This window comes from Ptychodera flava, chromosome 20 (genome assembly GCF_041260155.1).
Source record: "Ptychodera flava strain L36383 chromosome 20, AS_Pfla_20210202, whole genome shotgun sequence".
NCBI lineage: Eukaryota > Metazoa > Hemichordata > Enteropneusta > Ptychoderidae > Ptychodera > Ptychodera flava.
Window position 1 is genome coordinate 6,739,755 of NC_091947.1, and position 22,883 is coordinate 6,762,637.

The following is a 22,883-nucleotide window of genomic DNA, read 5'->3' on the forward strand; positions in this document are numbered from 1 at the left end:
GATATCTCAGAGACGCCTGGAGCGATTTCGTTCAAACTTGGTACAAGGATAGTACCCTACCTCATACAGATGCAGGTCGATTTGTTTCACAATGCGATCAAATTTGGCCGTGTTAGAGGACATTTTAGTTTTCACCTCCATAGACTCCCATGTATAAGGCAGTCCATAGACTCCCATGTATAAGGCAGTCCATAGACTCCCATGTATAAGGCAGTCCATAGACTCCCATGTATAAGGAAGTCCATAGACTCCCATGTATAAGGCAGTCCATAGACTCCCATGTATAAGGCCAAGAAAAATAAAAATTTAGTTTCTCATGGTATTCATATTGCAAAAAGGACGCAGTGACACAGTTTTTAGTCCCCACAGATAAAGTCCAGGGGGCTCATAGATTGGGTCATGTCAGTCCGTGAGTCCATCCATGTGAGTCCATCCGTTCACGCAGATATCTCAGACACTTTGACAAAATGTCACGTGACCTTGGTGACCTTTGACCTCAAATATACATATTTGTCCAAAACTCAGTAACCACAAGTGCTACACCCTTCATATTTGGTATGATGGGACACCTTATGACGCCACATATTGTACATCTAATTTTGAGCAAGCCAATAGAGCTAGAGGTCTGATTTTTGGTATATAGGGATAACTTAGCAATACAATTTTTTTGACGAAATGTCATGTGACCTCGGTGACCTTTGACCTCAAATATACATATTTGTCCATAACTCAGTAACCACAAGTGCTACACCCTTCATATTTGGTATGATGGGACACCTTATGACGCCACATATTGTTCCTTATTAATTATGCACATATCTAACTTTGAGCGAGCCAATAGAGCTAGAGGTCTGATTTTTGGTATATAGGGATAACTTAGCAATACAATTTTTTTGACAAAATATCATGTGACCTTGGTGACCTTTGACCTCAAATATACATATTTGTCCATAACTCAGTAACCACAAGCGCTACACCCTTCATATTTGGTATGATGGGACACCTTATGACGCCACATATTGTTCCTAATTAATTATGCACATATCTAATTTTGAGCGAGCCAATAGAGCTAGAGGTGTGATTTTTGGTATATAGGGATAGACTATAGGATAGAAATTTTTTGACAAAATGTCATGTGACCTCGATAACCTTTTACCTAAAATACACGATTATGTCAATAAATAAGTAACCACAAGTGCTATGTTCTTTATATTTAGTAGGATGGGAGACCTTATGACAACACATGCTTTACCTCGTTAATTATGCCCATATATAATTGTGGGCAAGCCAATAGAGCTAGAGGTCTGAATTTTGGCATATATGGATTAATTAGCAATACAATGTTTTTTTTTCAAAATGTCACGTGACCTTGATGACCTTTGACCTTGAATATGCATATATATGCATAACTCAATAACCACAAGTTCTTTACGCTTCAATTTTGATAGGATAATAGACCTTAAGATGTCACATCTTGTACCTCATTTATTATGCACATATGTATTTCTTGGCTGGCCAATACAGCTAAAGGTCTGATCTTTTTTCCCGATTTAGAACCATAACTTAGACATGCCTCTTGTTTCAAATTGGGAACAATGACATAGACCTATGTGTCCATAGATCTGAACATATACACTCCAGTGATACTTCTTAATGACCTCATTTCCCTGCCCCATCAAGACTTATACTCCTATTACAAGTGGGGACTATGTCATTGTCAATGACTTGTTATATTGATTTCATGAGGGAATTGTTTAAGGTTTCCTCAAAGAAAGTTTGAGCAAAACTTTTTAGAATTTGAAGTGTGTACTACCTTAAATGGATTAAACTTGTTTTTTTTCTGAGATTGCAAATTTCTAGAGTGTTTACATCAGTGTGACAATCAAGGTTACTCTCCTTTTATCACAAAAAAGGAAATAACTCTTAGTGAGAGTGTTTATCAGTAATGGAGTTTCTCATTTGGAATATCTTGCTCCATACCTAAAGTTGACTGAAGAAGCAAACATTAAAACAAATTTAGAAATATCAGAATCAAGTTGCATTGAATTTGAGTAGAGGAATGACCTTTCAAAATTCACGCCATTTTCTTTTGTGTTTTTTCTTCCCTGCAGCTGAGCAAGGATGTACAGAGAGTTCGAGATTTTGAAGAAGGCCTTATCAAGAATTATAAACTGTATCTTGAGAAACTCGAAAGAGTAATCAAAGGTGATGTACATGTACTTATCTATGATACCTTGGGGAGTCTTATGCACTTGTTGCCTTTGATAATTTGTATACACCACCAGATGCCTTGGTAACTCATCATGATATCTTGTACATGTCACAGTTTATTGTGTTTTTTCAGAAGATGTATATAGGATGGGCATTATTTTTGACAATGGATGATTGGCAGTAGTGGTACATCATTTATAATAGTAATGTCTCAGTGGATCAGCTGTCAATGATTTCTCTACTCCTCAGCAAAGAGGACAACACCACAATTACTCCGATGATTCTTTTGATTTTCTACCCCCCTGTATCTGCTTCCCACTTGCCAAATTTCAATAGGCAACTACACATCAAGTTTGGCAAGGATATCAGCTGCCAAACTAGTCAATGTGATTTTGTTATCGATTTCTCTTTGGAGCAGTTAAACCACAATCCTACTTTTTCAAGTGGTAATATACTTGATCTTGTTAGTCCCCACTGACACCGTCCGGGGGGACTTATAGGTTTGGTCATGTCCGTGCGTGTGTGCGTCCGTGCGTGCGTCTGTGCGTGCGTCCGTCCGTTCACGCAGATATCTCAGAGATGCCTGAAGCAATTTCATTCAAACTTGGTACAAGGATTACTTCATATGTCATACAGATGCACGTTGATTTGTTTTGTGATACGATCCAATAAGGCTGCCATGCGGCCATTTTATTACGATTTTTTCATGTACAGAGCCATAACTCAGGCATGTTTCAACTGATTTTATTCAAAGTTGGTACAAGGACATTGACCAATGTCATAGATATGCACGTCAATTTTTTTTGTGATACGATCCAATATGGCCGCCGTGCGGCCATTTTGTTACGATTTTTTCATGTACAGAGCCATTACTCAGGCATGTTTCAACAGATTTTATTCAAACTTGGTACAAGGACATTGACCAATGTCATAATTATACATATCAATTTTTTTGTGATACGATCCAATATGGCCGCCGTGTGGCCATTTTGTTACGATTTTTTCATGTACAGAGCCATTACTCAGGCACGTTTCAACAGATTTTATTCAAAGTTGGTACAAGGAGATTGACCAATGTCATAGCTATACATATCAATTTGTTTTGTGATACGATCCAATATGGCCGCTGTGCGGCCATTTTGTTACGATTTTTTCATGTACAGAGCCATAACTCAGGCATAACTCAACTGATTTTATTCAAACTTGGTACAAGGACATTGACCTGTGTCATGCACATGCACATTGATTTGTTTTGTGATACGATTCAATATGGCCGCCGTGTGGCCATTTTATTACATTTTTTTCATATCCAGAACCATAACTCAGACATGTATCAAGCGAATTTATTCAAAGTTGGTACAAGGAGATTGACCAATGTCATACATATGTACATTAATTTGTTTTGTGATACGATCCAATATGGCTGCTGTGCAGCCATTTTGTTATGATTTTTTCATGTACAAGCCATAGCTCAGGCATATCTCAACCAATTTTAATCAAATTTGCTACAAGGACATTGACCTATGTCATACATATGCACATCAATTTGTTTTGTGATACGATCCAATACGGCCACCGTGTGGCCATTTTATTACGATTTTTTCATGTCCTGAACTACAACTCAGACATGTATCAAGCAATTTTATTCAAAAGTATTTTTATCACAGACCTAATGAAGAGGACTTTATCCTCTCTGAGGACCTGTAATCAAAGTACCCATTAACAAGTGGGGACTGTGTCATCAATGATGACTTGTTGTAACTAATTTTCCAGAAGCTTTTAGTGATGTTATTACATATAATGATATTTTTGACTCTGATCACTGTATTGTTGAGTTCCATATTAACTGTAAACCTGACAGAAAACACAAAGTACCTAGAGATGTTTATAATTATAAGAAAGCTGACTTTGAGGGCCTCAGGCAGCACTTGTCTTATGTGCCCCTGAAGTCAGCACTTTTAGAGAACGACATTGATTCCTCGTGGCAACGGTGGCTGGATTTGGTTTTTAGCGACGAAGTTACGTAACTGAGGAAGCTTATAGGGTTGGGAGAGGCTAAGTTGACGTCATTTCCGTCAACAACTTCCGTAAAACTATTTTGTCACACCACGTGATCAGTGTTATCTAACGACTACAGTATACCATTCACGCTGCACACTCATTATCAGCGAAAATAGTATCGTGTTGGATTGACATTATACTTAGAGCGTACGTGTGAGTGTATTGGCTTACATGAAAATGCGATAGACAATGATGCATTTACGTTAGAACGTCCATGGTCGATCAAATTGTTTTTGTTCAGTCGGTGTAAATTACGAGATTGGTTGATGTGGATGGACATCTTGCGTGCGTTTGGTCTTTGTCTGACATGCATGTCGTTTCGATCTCCTTTTTACTGTGCAGGGGAGAATGAATTACGTTCCTCATGGGTTTCAACTATGTAAAAAAATACGAAGTTTTGAGTGGATTTACGATTTCGTTTGCAAATTACGAGCGAAAATTTCAGCTTCCCATTTCATCGGCGCGACCGTGCAAGAAACCTCAGTCTCCTGCTACCTCCATGATCACATGTTGTACCACACGAAAGGCCTCTGAAACACTCAGTGTGTAGCTAAGCGTGTGGAAATTCTCGTAGTGTTTTTTCTCATTTAATTTGGCAAATTATCAGCAAAAAACTCAATAATTCAAGGTAACCCTTTCTTCTCAATCGCTTCCTGGAGTTTCAAAGTCATACCAACGAAAATGAGTGAAAAATTTCGGTGCAAAAATCGTGCATCGGCGAGAGTAGAGACTGAGAGTATTCATACAGAAATAGCCCATGATTCGAGCTTGGTTTTCGTGTTTTTCGTTTGAATTTTGGCCAAATAGTCGCTTTTTAGCGGGTTTTGAAATTTTTAAAGCATCTAAAAACATTAACATGACTTTTCATTAACAAACGAAATAAAAAACTGAGAAATTCAATAGGGCCGTTCACAGTTTACGTCACTGTTCTCTCATTAATATGCAAAAATAAATATTTGTCCGCATTTTTAGATTACGCTTTTGAAAATTACGCATGCAAGAACGACGAAAATACATCTCAGTGGGCGACTGCTAGTGTAACAGTGAATACTAACAAACATATTTACGACTCAGAGTACAAGCTGCAAAAACAGCCACGCATGCAACATTGATAAAATTTGTCCGCATTTCAAGCTGCGTGTCCGATGTCGCGCGCGTACAGCTATATTTAGTAACAAACCTGTAACCGTGAACAAGGCTATTATTACTACTATATAGTAAAAAGAATTCAGGTTGACCTATTTACGCCCGGATCTCTTTTTCACCCCGTTCTCCAAGCACAGATCGTAAAGAGAACCTGTTTTGTGGCCACACGTTCTCTTCTCCTTCAGGAACACGGTGGTACAGAAATATGTTGATAAAAATTCATAATTTTGATGAAAAATGCGATTTTTCAAAATCTCTCGCAAAATCCCGTGTACTCTCGCTTACCCTAACAATTGACGGTGCCCCCGCGCGAGAAATTATAATAAAGGCAAATATAAAAAAACACAATCGCATTTAATGAGGTACATTTTGATATGTTTCTTGCGGATTATTTTGACATTCACCTGGTTTAATTTGTTTGCTTAAATTATCTCCGTCTTTGCGATTAATAATTATAATATCCCGTCTCCGGTGGGGGGCTCGCGACCGACTTTTTGTTTGTAAGTGCGCCCGACCGCTATACGTTACCCCCGTCGCTTACCCTATGACCTAAGGAACAAATTCAGCACAAACGAAAACCGCTAATTTCAAGTATCTTTATGCGTATAATGTCCCGAAACATGTTAATTTACTCCAGCCATACCTTTGTTTTCTCGTCCCGTCTTTAAAATTGTGAATGGGTTTGATTTAATGTGAATTAGCGGCATCAAACGAACACTCCGGACAAGCCGCGGAGTCGCACCCCCGACGATGTTTCGCCAGTGCAGACAAACATGAACCTGTTGACCGAAACGGTATACGCTCGTAAAAGAGGCGTAGATTTAGATCAATAGATATGAATATGATAGGAGCCATGAACTTTTAAAAATTGTAACCTTTAAACAACATGAACTATTCAAAACTTCCAATTTTTAAACGATATTTCGATTTCGCGCGCGTCGCCCAGTCGGTCGCCCAGACGTACAATGAGGTCAACGAACTCCTATGTATTTTGCAAGCCCGAGGCGCGCTCGGCCGTATCTCCTGGCCTGGGAAAACGTATATTTATGTGCATATCCAGCATATCGCGCAAAATGAGGAGTTTGTGAAAGGATGTTTGGATAATAATGTCAGAAAGATAAAGTTTTACAATAAGTAGGGATGTAGTGTATTTCTTTTCAAGTAATGCTGTCAAATTGCCGTGATTAAACACATCCAGTCCGGCTGGGGCTCACACCGGGATGTAGTGGCGAAGGTCGATCATCACACGAAGGGACGTGAAGATGTTCTTATGCGACGTAGACCGTCCCTTGGTTTATTCTCAGTGCATGGAGCATAAGCTTATTATTTACGCGATTGGAAATGTGTGATTTGTGGAATATCCGCAAAAAAAGTAATGCGAGATAGAGAAAACTTTACATGGTATGATCTATCAACGCCAACGCCGGTCTCTGGGGTGATTGTCGAGGCCGGGTGATCGTACTCAAACATCCCCTGCGACCCCGGACTCTCGCTTTGTTCAAAGTTGTGACTTGGCATGTGACTTTCCTTCAAGATGTCTATAAAATAAGTCCAAACTATCATTGGACGATATTTTAAAAATAAAGCCCTCCCATATCCCTCGGGTTGATTGTCTTCTCTAAAACTTGCGCCATGATTGGCCCTTTCCGAATATTGTCTCAATTTTATACATCTCAAATGCCCCATGGACCTGGTAATGTATTACCTTGAATGAAAATGATTATTGGACCAGTTTTATGTCATATTAATACCACGTGGGGGAAGTTTATCAACAACAAGGTCTGTGAGTGGTTCCCAAATTGCAACTTTCGTCTCACAAGATTATCAATCGAACAGTATAGTGTGGCGTCCCACAACGTTTTGTCGCCGCACTCCACAGGGTGAAAAAGAATCACTTTGCGAGCAGACAACGAACATCTAACGCCGCACATCCAGTCAGAAAATCCTATCGAAAGTACTGAATCGTTTTTTTTACTCACCGATCCGAATTTATTCTACCTTCTTTTCTACACTGAACTAATTTTAATCAACTAACCACATTAGCCTACAACGAAGTTATATTTTGGTTTTATCATACATTTTACACTTTAGCAATTATCTGTGATGACAAAATGCAGGAAAAAAAAGAAATATTCGATGTCTAAAGGTTTTATTACATTTTTCAATCTGCAGCATCAATGACTGATTGCCAGTCTGAGACTCAAACTTCAACAAAAATAGTTACGGGTCAAAATTGGTAAATACTCATTAACATAAAGGAATGGCATATTGGTTTTGGTATTGCACTGCAGTGCAAATACCGGTAGTACTAGTACTAGACTCTCGCCAGTCGCTTGTACTGCTTGGTCTCGCGTAGCTTCCGGTATCGTGCCTTCGGCACTCGACCTCGCGCCTTCGGCGCTCGATCGCCTACGTTGGATTGCTACCGCACTTAATAAAGTGACTCCGGTCAAAAGAAGGCACGAGGACTGTCGACAGTCTACGGTAGTACGAGCGGGCTTCGATGCAAGTAAACTGTGGTACATATGTAAAGTATTTTTTCGCTCAGACAAGTTTATAGACCGAGTCTGACGTCATGACCTTTATCCAACCCAAGAGACGTACGAGGCGAGGCACACTCAGCATGCTCAGTAATTACTGGCAACAATTTCAAAAAAGTGATTTGGAGACGAATACGTGCTTGAAGACGTAGGTATTTAGTGAATATCACTTTGAATTTTGCGTCCTAATTGACCACATGCAAAGTAGAATTAATGATATTAAGCTGAAGTTCAGATCCCGAGGAAAATTTATAACCTACTAGACAGAGCCGGACTCATTGAACAATCTTCAAAAATTAGCACAATCAAATGGAATACAAAAGAAATTCAAAGAAAAAAATTGAGTATAATGATACTAAACACTAGGACGTAATCTAAATTCGGTACACTCAGTGTGACAGAATTCGGACAGGGTAGTAAATTTCGCCTAAAGTCGTTTCGTAAATGACCAGCAATAAGAAATCTTATTACCATACCTTTCGAAACTTTATTGTGGTTATTCTCAAACTCAGTTGATACGACGGGAGTGATATTTCGGGTCAAAGTTGCCAAAGTTTTGACCCCATGTCGATGGCGTAGTAATCGGACTGCAATCCCAGAAATCGGACGTCGTGTTTGGAATGTGATTAGGAGCTAAGTATTGATAATTTGAAACTTCAAACCACCAATTTTTAATTTCGATGTGTTTAGTAAACTGTATATAAGAATATTTCATGATAATTAGTTATGTTTAATCCATGGACGACTCAACTATATTTCGACGTGTATAGCGCTAGATATCGGACACGGGCTGCCTCTGTGTGTGTTGCTTTCGGCACCTTGTATCGTACGGTGTGGCTAACTTCGCTAAGTTTGTTCAGTGAGTATTACTTATAATTGTTTCCATTGCATATTTTGTTTGTATTAGAATCGCACAGGCATTATTTAATACAAATAGCGAGTATATTTCATCGTACGACATTATTTACCTGTCAAGTTTTTACGCGGTAAGTCACTTACTACGTTTACACAATTATGCTAAATATTGTCTGTCCGAAAACTTGTACACTTCATACGTTCATTAATGTTCTTTTTTCTAGAAACAACTGCGCAGTTTTCGTTAAAACTACATGCAATCGTAGCGAACAATGGAAAGAATATTTTCAAAATCATTATTCTCCCCCACATTCGAAATTCAATGCTAAATAAGGACTTTATTCAAAATTTCAGTTACTGTGACCTGACGGCAATATGTTGACAGTATCACTGACGCGGTGTCAGACGACAATTTGTGACCGCCGCTCGTAGCGAACTCAATAGCTTCTACCAAAAAAAACTATCGAAAACGGGACAACAGTGTCACCTGACTTAATATGACGTCACATGACCTGTAAAACGCTATCGATACGGAGCGAAGTGAGTGTAACTTACAGCATGTCACTAAATGTCCGAAAACTGAGGTCGTCCGAAAACTGTCACACTGAGTGTATTGAATTACTAACTATTCCAAGGCAAAGCACTTCAGCAATTTTGGATCTGACGCTTCGCTTCTCAATCGTTTTGGTAGCGCAGAAGCTCTTACGCAACATAATCGGGAACTATTTCACTCAGAAGGGTTTTGCGAAGCATCTTGTTTATCTACAAAATAAAATATTTTTGGCAAGTTAATCATGCAGCTAAAAAGTGAACAATCAATGTTTTGGACGAGTACGTAGTGTGAGCGATTTTCGTGGGGATTCCCCGACCGTTCGTTCATTGCTGTGGCGCTCGAATACGCACTACGCAGTCAGTTTCTGTGAAACGGGATGAAATTTTCTTTCAGGCGAGGCGTTTCAAGTTACTCTTGAGAAAAGTTACTTATTTATCATGTTGTTTTTTACTGTTTCATGACACATGTTTTTGATTCAATCACTTGTTGACCTGAAAAACAACGATATTTAGGGAAGATTCAGAATTTACTTCCGGGGGGGGGGGGGGGGGGGGGGGGGGGGGGGGGGGGGGGGGGGGGGGGGGGGGGGTGAGGATTTTCAGGGGGGGCCACCCATTTTTCCCAAGAAAATTTAGGGGGGGGGGGGGCCAGACAAAATACCACAATCTTTTAGGGGGGGCCAAGGAAAAAAATCATCAATTCAATATTTGCCCAGAATTTCTGATCTCTACAAAAGAGAACCATAGATGCTACCTGGGTGACAGGTGTTTAGACGTGTTTCGTTAAACTCCTTTAGCTGCCAAATTTGGTAATATTCACAGTGGTTTGTTTTATGCATTTACTGCAGTATCTTGTTCTCCTCCCTGAAGCGTCATGAAATGTCCAGTATTTAGCATGTCAACACAAACCATACAGTAAACAGTCGGGGTTGTTTTTAGTCCTTTGGGCCTTTGGCCCAAAGTACTAATGTGATGACGCGGCCTCTGTTGTTGCATACAGTGGGCCGTATGCTGTGGACGCAGGTATCTCGGAAACGCTTCAGTAACTTTTTCTGAAATTTGGTCTGGTGGTCATTTTGGCATGTATCTCAAACGGTCTTTTTTCTTTTTTTGATTGAATCATTTTAAAGTCACTTTTTTAGCTTTTTTGTGAAAACCACTATTTTCAATTTTTCCTCAAAACCACTGATTTGATTATTGTGATATTTGGCATGGGTGTTCGTATAGTTGAAATGCCGTCAGAAATGTTCAAATTTGGTGATACATGCCTTGTATTATTTTTAAACAATATTTTTATCCATTTTTATTTTATATTTACTTGATTTTGACTCGCTTTCGTTAAAGCTACCGTCTGCGCATGCGCACAACTCTAGGACAAAATCTGAGTTGAGAATCGAATCGGACGCCATCTTGTTTCTCGATGTGGGCACATTTTTACTTTGTGAACGTTTCACTGTGCATTTCAATATATTCTATAGTTATGACGTTGACAGTGATGCACTTTTGCGGCTGTCGTGTATTTTTTGGTACGAAAGGCGCCTTTGATCGACTGAAGAATGATGGTACCGGCAGGCATATCAGTTCTACTGAGGAGTAATCCACTGGCCCGCATAGGTCAGGGACTCACTTAGGGGAGAACCACTTGATTTGTGGCAGGGGGGGTATGGAGGATTTTGAGAAAAAAATTGTCACAGGTGAAATAAAAGAAAAAAATAAGCCTGTAATGGCTTGAGAAAAAAATTCTCATAACAGACAGAAATAAATAAAATGGAATTGTCATAATGCAGTTGAAATGAGCAAATTTTGGAAATTCATTCTCATGTGTTCTTTGCTAGCATGCTGCCATAGGCAGCGCAAATGTTTTTACCACAAGCAATTCTCATGTGTTTTCTTTCCCCAGCACTTATGATATAAGCATTCACTACTTTACACCTCAGTGCACTCGATGTTTCCTTCCCTTTCTGACCCAAGAAATCATATTTCTGGATTTCTGTTGCAATATCTCAATGGTACAGGCAATATCTAGATGGGACTATTTGACTTCTGTACATTGTGAAAATTGAAAACACAAGACAGGAGTCAATAAACTAGTGTAAAACCAATATATTATTCTCTCAACATAAATATGTTTAGAAAGATTACAAGTTGTCAAAGAAAAATTGAGGAACAACAAATATAATGAAATACAATGTGTGAGCCTTGTTTCTCTGACCACAAAAGATAACATCTCCCCTGAGAACTTAAAAGGAATTGACTGTTATAAAGAAAAGCAGGTATAGTACTGATCACTGTTGATTTGCCAAAAAAGTGTTCTATAATTTAAAGTTGTATATATACTAGACTTTCCATTTTGTTTTCATTCGTTGGAATGTAAAATGAATATATAAAACCATCCTGTGATATGTGAAACACTGGCTTAAATTTGAAAAATTGCACTGCTACTCCATTTGATAAAAAAATTGATGCAGGTGTGACAGTTGAAATAAAAAATGCTGTCTCTCTGACAAAAAAGTTCCCATACCCACTTCCTGCATACCCCCCCCCCCGAAATCAAATGGGTCTCTCCTTAATATGCGCATGCGCATATAACAAGTTAGCGTTAAATCAAACCGACGCTGTCTTGTTTCTCGGTCTTGTGCGAATTTTGACGTTTTGAAGCTTTTAGCATTTATTTGATGATATTTTGTAAATATGAAGTTCACGGTGATTGTATTTTTGTTGCTGTCATGTATTTTTTTGGCACGAAACGCTCCTTCGTTACCGGCGAATCCATTGCTTTAGCGAGGCAATCCCACCGGCGGCCCGTTAGTAATAGCTGGGTTAGAGCATGGAGGTGAGAGCGAGAGAATTCGCTCTGTCCTTCTACCTCCATGTCATAACAAACTAGCGTCGTTTTATGTTGATGTACTGTCCTTTCGACACAGCGATAACCTTAAGTTTTCTGTTGCTTATTTTGGGTAATTTCGACAGTTGTGCATTGATTTTGACATCATTGTTGAAGACAGTGTGTGCTTTAGACTGTCGACAGTCCTCGTGCCTCTTTTGACCGGATCCGGAGTCACTTGCGGTAGTAATCCAACGTAGGCGATCGAGCGCCGAAGCATCATTGTTGAAGACAGTGTGTGCTTTAGACTGTCGACAGTCCTCGTGCCTTCTTTTGACCGGATCCGGAGTCACTTGTGGTAGTAATCCAACGTAGGCGATCGAGCGCCGAAGGCGCAAGGTCGAGTGCCGAAGGCACGAGCTTGTATAAATACCGAAAGCTACGCGAGACCAAGCAGTACAAGCGACTGGCGAGAGTCTATGTGTGCTTATGTTGACCGATTTACGCGCACTTCAGAATCACGGCATAATCCGACATGGTAATTTGGCATGATCATCAGATCATACACGATCCGAGATTGCACTTTAGCAAGGTCACGATAACTAATGTTGTTTGTTTCACTGTGGTTTAATACCTATAGGGCCTATTTCCACTAAAAGACTATTAGAATTTCCTCCTGGCTACTTTGAAATCGTGCACTGGCATGCATGTAGTTGTCAACATCACTATGCTTGAATGTAGTAGACTCTTACTATGAATATATCGACTGTCACTGCATATTGCATATGTGTGCAAGTCACTCCATATCATATCAAAAAATGTAGTATTGCGACGTTTGAGCTGCCCAAGCCAGAATTTACAGTTTATGAGAAAGTTATCTTACATGTAAAACTCAGTTCTACTGTGAACAAAATGCAAGCTATGTTGCTTAACTATGGTGAATAACATAATATTTTGTACCTATCACCGTGTCAGAAAATCAGAAGGAAACAACCACTCAGACAAACTCTGGTCAGGATGATACTGTCCAATTTTAATATGTCTCTCGGCACACACTAGATACTCATGACTGTAAAACAACATTTCCATATAATTGTATATTCAGTTTTATATTTAGTTTGCTTTTCACCATATTCTATGTCCTTCCCTGCACTACATAATTCAAAATTAAATATTGTTTTTGGCCTATACATACTTGAGGGGTAAGCTTATTTAGTCTCATACATTAAAGATGCACTGTTGACCTTCAGAGTCCAAACTTTTTATCATTGTATTGTAGATAGGTGTACACTCCAAATACTAAGTACAAGTGTGGTGAGTGTAACAAGCAAATGTTTTTTAGTCAATGGCCCAAATTTATTTTCTATTTGATGGACAATAAATACATGTGTAATCAATGCCAACAATCCAGTTTAAGTAATTTGGTTTAGATTAGCCATTGTCCATTATATTACAATAGTTTGTGGCTAAATTTTCTCCCCTTCTGTATCATATAAGTTCACCGTTTCCTGTTTTAGATATTGTTGATCCTATTGAGTTCCATCTCTTATTCTTGATTCACTTTCACATTAACTTTCATTTATGTCCAAACAATTTGACTTTTTGCCAGATTTCACATTTATGGCAAATAATAAACAGTAAGGAGGCACAAAGGACGTCGGTGCCCCCGGGCCCCATGTATTATTCTCTCAACATAAATATGTTAGAAAGATTACAAGTTGTCAAAGAAAAATTGAGGAACAACAAATATAGTGAAGTACAATGTGTGAGCCTTGTTTCTCTGACCACAAAAGATAACATCTCCCCTGAGAACTTAAAAGGAATTGGCTGTTATAAAGAAAAGCAGGTATAGTACTGATCACTGTTGATTTGCCAAAAAAGTGTTCTATAATTTAAAGTTGTATATATACTAGACTTTCCATTTTGTTTTCATTCGTTGGAATGTAAAATGAATATATAAAACCATCCTGTGATATGTGAAACACTGGCTTAAATTGAAAAATTGCACTGCTACTCCATTTGATAAAAAAAATTGATGCAGGTGTGACAGTTGAAATTAAAAAATGCTGTCTCTCTGACAAAAAAAGTTCCCATACCCACTTCCTGCATACCCCCCTGAAATCAAATGGGTCTCCCCTTAATATGCGCATGCGCATATAACAAGTTAGCTTTTTGAAAAATCAAACCGACGCTGTCTTGTTTCTCGGTCTTGTGCGAATTTTGACGTTTGAAGCTTTTAGCGTTTATTTGATGATATTTTGTAAATATGAAGTTCACAGTGATTGTATTTTTGTTGCTGTCATGTATTTTTTTGGCACGAAACGCTCCTTCGTTACCGGCGAATCCATTGCTTTAGCGAGGCAATCCCACCGGCGGCCCGTTAGTAATAGCTGGGTGAGAGCGAGGGAATTCGCTCTGTCCTTCTACCTCCATGTCATAACAAACTAGCGTCGTTTTATGTTGATGTACTGTCCTTTCGACACAGCGATAACTTAAGTTTTCTGTTGCTTATTTTGGGTAATTTCGACAGTTGTGCATTGATTTTGACATCATTGTTGAAGACAGTGTGTGCTTTCGACTGTCGACAGTCCTCGTGCCTTCTTTGACCGGATCCGGAGTCACTTGCGGTAGTAATCCAACGTAGGCGATCGAGCGCCGAAGGCGCAAGGTCGAGTGCCGAAGGCACGAGCTTGTATAAATACGGTACCGAAAGCTACGCGAGACCAAGCAGTACAAGCGACTGGCGAGAGTCTATGTCTGCTTTTGTTGACCGATTTACGCGCACTTCAGAATCACGGCATAATCCGACATGGTAATTTGGCATGATCATCAGATCATACATGATCCGAGATTGCACTTTAGCAAGGTCACGATAACTAATGTTGTTTGTTTCACTGTCGTTTAATACCTATATTTCCACTAAAAGACCATTAGAATTTCCTCCTGGCTACTTTGAAATCGTGCACTGGCATGCATGTAGTTGTCAACATCACTATGCTTGAATGTAGTAGACTCTTACTATGAATATATCGACTGTCACTGCATATTGCATATGTGTGCAGGTCACTCCATATCATATCAAAAAATGTAGTATTGCGATGTTGAGCTGCCACAAGCCAGAATTTACAGTTTATGAGAAAGTTATCTTGCATGTAAAACTCAGTTCTACTGTGAACAAAATGCAAGCTATGTTGCATAACTATGGTGAATAACATAATATTTTGTACCTATCACCGTGTCAGAAAATCAGAAGGAAACAACCACTCAGACAAACTCTGGTCAGGATGATACTGTCCAATTTTAATATTTGTCTCTCGGCACACACTAGATACTCATGACTGTAAAACAACATTTCCATATAATTGTATATTCAGTTTTTATATTTAGTTTGCTTTTCACCATATTCTATGTCCTTCCCTGCACTACATAATTCAAAATTAAATATTGTTTTTGGCCTATACATACTTGAGGGGTAAGCTTATTTAGTCTCATACATTAAAGATGCACTGTTGACCTTCAGAGTCCAAACTTTTATCACTGTATTGTAGATAGGTGTACACTCCAAATACTAAGTACAAGTGTGGTGAGTGTAACAAGCAAATGTTTTTTAGTCAATGGCCCAAATTTATTTTCTATTTGATGGACAATAAATACATGTGTAATCAATGCCAACAATCCAGTTTAAGTAATTTGGTTTAGATTAGCCATTGTCCATTATATTACAATAGTTTGTGGCTAAATTTTCTCCCCTTCTGTATCATATAAGTTCACCGTTTCCTGTTTTAGATATTGTTGATCCTATTGAGTTCCATTCTCTTATTCTTGATTCACTTTCATATTAACTTTCATTTATGTCCAAACAATTTGACTTTTTGCCAAATTTCACATTTATGGCAAATAATAAACAGTAAGGAGGCACAAAGGACGTCGGTGCCCCCGGGCCCCATGTTGTTGAAAAGAGATCTCGAATCAAGTCCAGGCTAGAATTCATTTATCAACAATAACAATGGTCATTTATGTTCACACTGGTATGTTGCTAAATACAGCATTAGGTGTTCTATGTAGTGATAGAATAACAAACAAATGCTGATACACAGAGATGAACATTGAACAAATGCTAAAAATTACAGCAAATATTCAGCATCATCAGGTTGGGTTTACCTTGTAGCTTGTAAAGCAGTGTAAAGTTGCATGATAAAGAAGTGTTAATTTGTGCAAATGTATGCAAATCACCCGATTTCTTGGCTTCTTTTGCCTCCCTATTTCAAAATTTCCGAAGAATATAACTCCACTCCGACTGGGTCAAATTTTCTGAAATTTCACATTATGTTTTTTAAATGCTATATAACAAAACGACTATCAATTGGTTTTGTTTGGCAATAAAGCCTTTACATTTTTAAAAAGAGGCATTTTGAATAAGAGGCATTTTAATTTTGCTGATCATGATTTTAATCAATTATTAGAGTGTCAGTCTTTAAACCCCTACAATTTTAAAATGAGGATGGATAATGCCAAATAAAATAGTCGTTTTATTCTACATATACTCTCCTTTCAAGTGAAATATTACATTTCAGAAAATACTGTCTAGTTTTTGACTTAAATTAATTTTTATCATTAATACCAAAATTGAGGTTTTTTACCCCAAATATACACCCACTTCATCCTTTGAGTAACTACTGCTACCATACTAAACTTTAGAGTCTCTGCTTTTTGAAAATATATGGTATGAGGGGGTTTCCTTGTCATCTTTGATGAGAAATATTGCTTTGAAAAAAACTGTGTTGGCAACATGCAGCTCCACCTTAATTCAAAACAAAACGACTTGCTACTCTGCCACTTCTTAATGGTCACGTTGGTTCTCTGGGATTTCGTCAGTTCAGTGTCTGTGTCACTATTATATTCAGAACCAACACCATCATCATCACTCTCAATGACTCCATTGACAGAGATTTCCAATTCAGAGTCACTGCTATCTGACTCTGACTCATCTGTGACATAAGTTGTTACATCTTTCCCTGACAGTTTTCTTAAATTGAATGAAGGTTGTGCATGTATATGTGTGGTTATAATTTGAACTTTTTCAGCTTTCATTTTCATTTTTTTTTTTTTTTTGGTAATTATGTTTATCAAGGTATTTATCTAATTCTTTTACGTTTAAATTTTGAAGGTTCCCACTCAAGGGCAACTTTAACCAGTCATAGTCCTCGTATTTTTATCCTCTCTTCTTTTCTGCTCCTTTTTCTATGTTTCATTCTCATCAATTTTACCCTTTCTAAATTTTTTAAATGTTCTACATAACTTTTTACAGTGCTTACATCTACTATAAACTTTTTTGAAAATAAATTTATGGCCGTCTCATCTTCAAGTTGCTTTTCAGCGAATAGTTTTTAATGTTAAAATAAAAATATTATGTATTACTGTCAAAAATATATGGTGAAAAATTTACAAAAGGGTTGATTTTCCAATAATCCTGTATGTGCATCCAGAAGATCATGTGGCTCTGCATCAATGCTATGGTGTCGGATTGTTGAAATATTGTGTACACAAGAATTTGCTGTAGTCCAAGAAGTGATCTCAGTGTGTATGAGGCTAGGAGAAATATGGATAGGCTTACACATTGTGTATTGAAGCTAATACTTTTGTGTCCCATTCATTCTGATATGTATAATCAAAGATTTCTCAGTGGCGGCTGGCAGAAAAGGCAAAAAAACAAATTAACATGTATTGTTTCATGTCATCTGAAAACATGCGCATCATGACTATTTTAAGATTAAAGTTTGTTAAAAAAATTTGAAATATGAATGCTCTGTCAATTTTGAAAAATATGCACTGCTGACAAAATGTGAACTTTGACTTACACAGGGTTATCTGCATTTTAATATGAACATTGGATTGTTAATGGAATGAGCAGAATAACATGTGAATTCATGTTTTTGATAAGGTGTTTTGTTCAAGAAATGATCTAAAATATTCCTCAGCATTGTTGCTTTCTGTGGCAGCTACTTGGTTTTATGACAACCAAATTAGAAAAAAAGAGAAAATTAAAAACAAGTTGGCTTTCACCAATTTTAATTCCTAATGTTTAAAACTTTCACCATGAGTCTGCATTCAGCATCATCAAATGAAAATGTATGCTGAACTTGTGCATGTACATGTACATCTTACTTTCCAGAAATATCTGGATATCTGCAAATGATGTACAATTAAACTTCTAGATATATATCACTTTGCCAATTATCTGCTCCTCTGATTTCCTGTTCACCATTTCTAACTGACATCTTTGCTTGTCTTTGTGTGCATCATATGTATCAGTGAGACATAACGAAAAACGTATTCATATTTAGTAATTAACTTTTCTTCAGAAATTTACAACCAGATATGTTTATTGCTACCCTTTCCAAAAGTGTGCCACTTGCAGTCCCTGCAAATCATTCTTTTTATAGTCACATAACCCTGAAATGATTTGTTATATCATCGATTAAATGTCCACTACAGTTCCTGCAACTTGTTAGACTGGATATGTCTATAGTGTATAAGCATGCATGTATATATTAGGGGGGGCCATGGAAAAAAAAACACGAAAGATGAGGGGGGGCCATAGATTTTTTCTATAATTTACTAGGGGGGGGCCGTGGAAAAAAATCACCCAGAAAATAGAAAATCCTCCACCCTCCCCCTGGAAGTAAATTCTGAATCGTCCCTTAGTACTCTTTTTCAACAGACTTTTTATAGTAAGTAGCCGCGGTAACAGCTGTCAAAATACTATTGTTTTCAAAGTACATTTTGAGTGAACTTTGTAAATGAACATTCTGAACCATCGTGTAATGTTATGCTTGTCATAGTATCTGCAATTGGAGAATTACTTCACATAGAATAATTTGTAAATGTAAATCAGTGCTGTTGAAGATTATTTAAGTTTCAGGGTGTTGCCAAATCTTGTGTGTATATAAGTATGTCGGTTCTGAGATGAGCTGTATTGGCATCGAAAGGAATTTGTTAATAACTGACAATTTAATTAATACAATCAATTTTGAAATTTACTCAAAACTTTTGAGACTGAATTTGTAAATTTACCAAGAATTTTCGGAAGCTAGAGGGGAAACAGACATAACAGTGTGATGGGCGGACCAGAAAGTCCATGGAAATCAAGCAGGTTGTTCTTACATGAACATTGCTGTTTGGTGTGTTGATTTGTAACACTTACACTATGCTGACATGTTTCAACACCCAAGGAAACATTTGCAACTTTATAGTCAATGCGACATATTAATAAAATTATTTTAATTTTGTATGGGAATATCACAAAACAATGTTGTGATCATCGCAGTCCAGCTGTTATGAGTAAGCATGTGTACTTGGCTGGACCGATCAAGTTTCTGCAAAAAATCATTTCACTGTCAATGACGAGCTAAAGTGACGTCTTTAATAAATGTGTCCATTCAATATCCAAGGCCATCAATGACACGAAGAAAGTTTGTCAGTCCCCACGGACGAAGTCTGGGGGGCCTTATAGATTGGGTCATGTCCGTCTGTCCGTGCGTGCGTGCGTACGTCCGTCCGTCCGTTCACGCAGACATGCCCTGGTCAATTCTTTCAAACTTTGCACAAGGATAGTACCTACCCCATACAGATGCACGTCGATTTGTTTCACAATGCGATCAAATTTGGCCGTGTTAGACTTGGAGGACTTTTAGTTTACACCTCCATAGACTCCCATGTATAAGGCAGTTCTCCATAGACTCCGATGTATAAGGCAGTCCTCCATAGACTCCCATGTAAAGGCAGTTCTCCATAGACTCCCATGTATAAGTCAGTTCTCCGTAGACGCCCATGTATAAGGCCAAGAAAAATAAAAATTTAGTTTCTCATCGTATTCTAGTGCAAAAAGGATGCATTGACACAGTTTTTAGTCCCCATGGATGAAGTCCAGGGGGCTTATAGATTGGGTCATGGTGTCCGGGTTATTGTGTCCGTTCGTCCATCCGTTCGTCCATCCTTTCACACAGATATCTCAGACATTTTGACAAAATGTCACGTGACCTTGGTGACCTTTGACCTCAAATATACGTATTTGTCCATAACTCAGTAACCACAAGTGCTACACCCTTCATATATGGTATGATGGGATGACGCCACATATTATACCTCATTAATTATGCACATATCTAATTTTGAGCGAGCCAATAGAGCTAGAGGTCTGATTTTTGGTATATAGGGATAACTTAGCAATACAATTTTTTTGACAAAATGTCACGTGACCTCAATGACCTTTGACCTCAAATATACATATTTGTCCATAACTCAGTAACCACAAGTGCCACACCCTTCATATCTGGTATGATGGGAGACCTTATGACGCCACATACTGTACCTCATTATTATGTGCATATCTAATTCTGAGCAAGCCAATAGAGCTGGATGTCTGATTTTTCGTATATAGGGATAACTATAGGATAGAAATTTTTTGACAAAATGTCATGTGAACTTGATTTTTTACCTAAAATATACGTTTATGTCAATAAATAAGTCCGACAAGTACTATGTCCTACATTTAGTAGGATGGGAGACCTTATGACAACACACGCTTTACCTCATTTATTATGCACATATCTAATTCTGGGCAAGCGAATAGAGTAGAGGTCTGATTTTTGGCATATAGGATTATTAGCAATACATTTTTTTTTTTCAAAATGTCACATGACCTCAATGACCTTTGACCTTGATTATACATATATATGCATATCTCAGTAACCACAAGTTCTATACCCTTCAGTTTTGATAGGATATTAGACCTTAAGATGTCACATCTTGTACCTCATTTATTATGCGCATATGTATTTCTTGGCTGGCCAATACAGCTACAGGTCTGATCTTTTTTCCCAATTTAGAACCATAACTTAGACATGCCTCATGTGTTTCAAATTGGGAACAACGACATAGACCTATGTGCCCATAGATCTCAACATATACACTCCAGTGATACTTCTTAATGACCACATTTCCCTGCCCCATCAAGACTAATACTCCTATTACTATGTCATTGTCAATGACTTGTTTAGAACTATATTTTCGTTTTACACTACAGTTCTTTGATGCAGTGTGGTCGTCTGGCAATCCATCATCACGGCAGATGTAGTGCATCCAATACACAGTCCACACTGTCCGATCATGCGTGCATGTTATCCTGTTATAATTCAATTGGGTCAGAATTTTGTAGCAAGGAACATACAAAATCTTGCAGATAAATCAATTTGGATGATCTATGTACATCTATGCAAATTCCAAGTTTTGTGGACATGTGAAAATTATGTTTTTTGCCTTCATGTACAAGATGGCGTGTTTACCAAGCTGGACGCTCACTGCTAAAAAAACAATAGGTTTTATTACAGTTTCACATATCAACCCTTTCTTTGCATCTTTCTCAGCAACATTCCCCAAACCTCTCTCCTTGCATCCCTACCGCTAAATGCACTGAGGAGCACAGTGTCATCATTGACGCTATTTTTATAACTGTCGATGAGTACATACCTAAAGTGAAAATCCGTAAAAATGCCACTCCACCCTGGATTGATGGAGAAGTAGTACACTTATCCAAATCTAAAGAGCGTGCCCGGAGAAAAGCAATCCTGTCTAACAAAGGTGTTCATTGGGCGAAATACCGCAAGCTAAGAAACAAGTTAAAAAATCTTATCTCACTGAAGTATGATAGTTTTCTTGACAACTTAGCAAGTGATATGCATAAAAATCCTAAGCGATTTTGGGGCTTTTATAGTGCTAAGACTAAATCACATAGTTTGCCTAGTATTTTAAAAGGTAACGGCAAAGATGTGTCAACGGCTTTTGACAAAGCTCAACTTTTTAATGATTTTTTTTATTCAACTTTTAATCATGATAGTACTTGTACTGATAGTGAATTTAATTTTAATAGCGATGCCCATTCAAATCCTGCCTTGGGTGATATTGTTTTTACAGTTGATGAAGTTTACAATGTTCTTAAAAATTTGGATCCCAATAAGGCTGTGGGCAATGACAAGTTATCTCCCCGTCTTCTTCGGGAATGTGCCAGGGAGTTATCCCCTTCTCTGTGTGACCTTTTTAACATGTCATTGAATGCGGGAAAGCTACCATCACAGTGGAAACATGCTAATGTTATTCCTGTGTATAAGAAAGGTCTGAGGGAAGACGTTTGTAATTATAGACCTGTTTCTTTGTTGAGCTCAGCCAGCAAAGTGATGGAAAGGTGTTTATTCAATAGAGTTTATCCAATCTTATCTGAAAAGATATATAGTTTACAACATGGTTTCTGCAAGGGGAAGTCATGTAGTACCCAACTTGTACAAATTGTTCATGACATCGGAGAAGTCTTAGATAAAGGAGGACAGGTGGATATGCTTTATCTGGACTTCTCAAAGGCATTTGACAAAGTACCTCATGACAAATTATTAAATAAGTTGCATTCTTTGGTTTTAATGGTATGCTGCATAATTGGTTCTCTAATTATTTGTCACATCGAAGACAGAGAGCGGTAGTTGAAGGTGAATGCTCAGATTGGTTGCCTGTTCCTTCAGGAGTTCCCCAGGGATCCATTTTGGGTCCTTTTTTATTTTTATTATATGTCAATGATATGCCAGTCTGTGTATCTCCTAAGACTACCTTAGCTCTCTTTGCTGATGACTCCAAGTGTTTTCGTGTGA

General features: G+C 38.0%; 1 protein-coding gene across 1 annotated transcript in view; it reads left to right on the top strand.

The window, feature by feature from the left end:
- LOC139119878 (nucleolar complex protein 3 homolog) overlaps nucleotides 1-22,883 on the top strand; it is a 113,599-nt gene that overhangs the window by 13,610 nt on the left and 77,106 nt on the right. Inside the window, exon 6 of the mRNA XM_070683812.1 lies at nucleotides 2,112-2,205. Within this exon, the coding sequence (XP_070539913.1) occupies nucleotides 2,112-2,205 (94 nt within the window). The remainder of the gene's footprint in view (nucleotides 1-2,111; nucleotides 2,206-22,883) is intronic.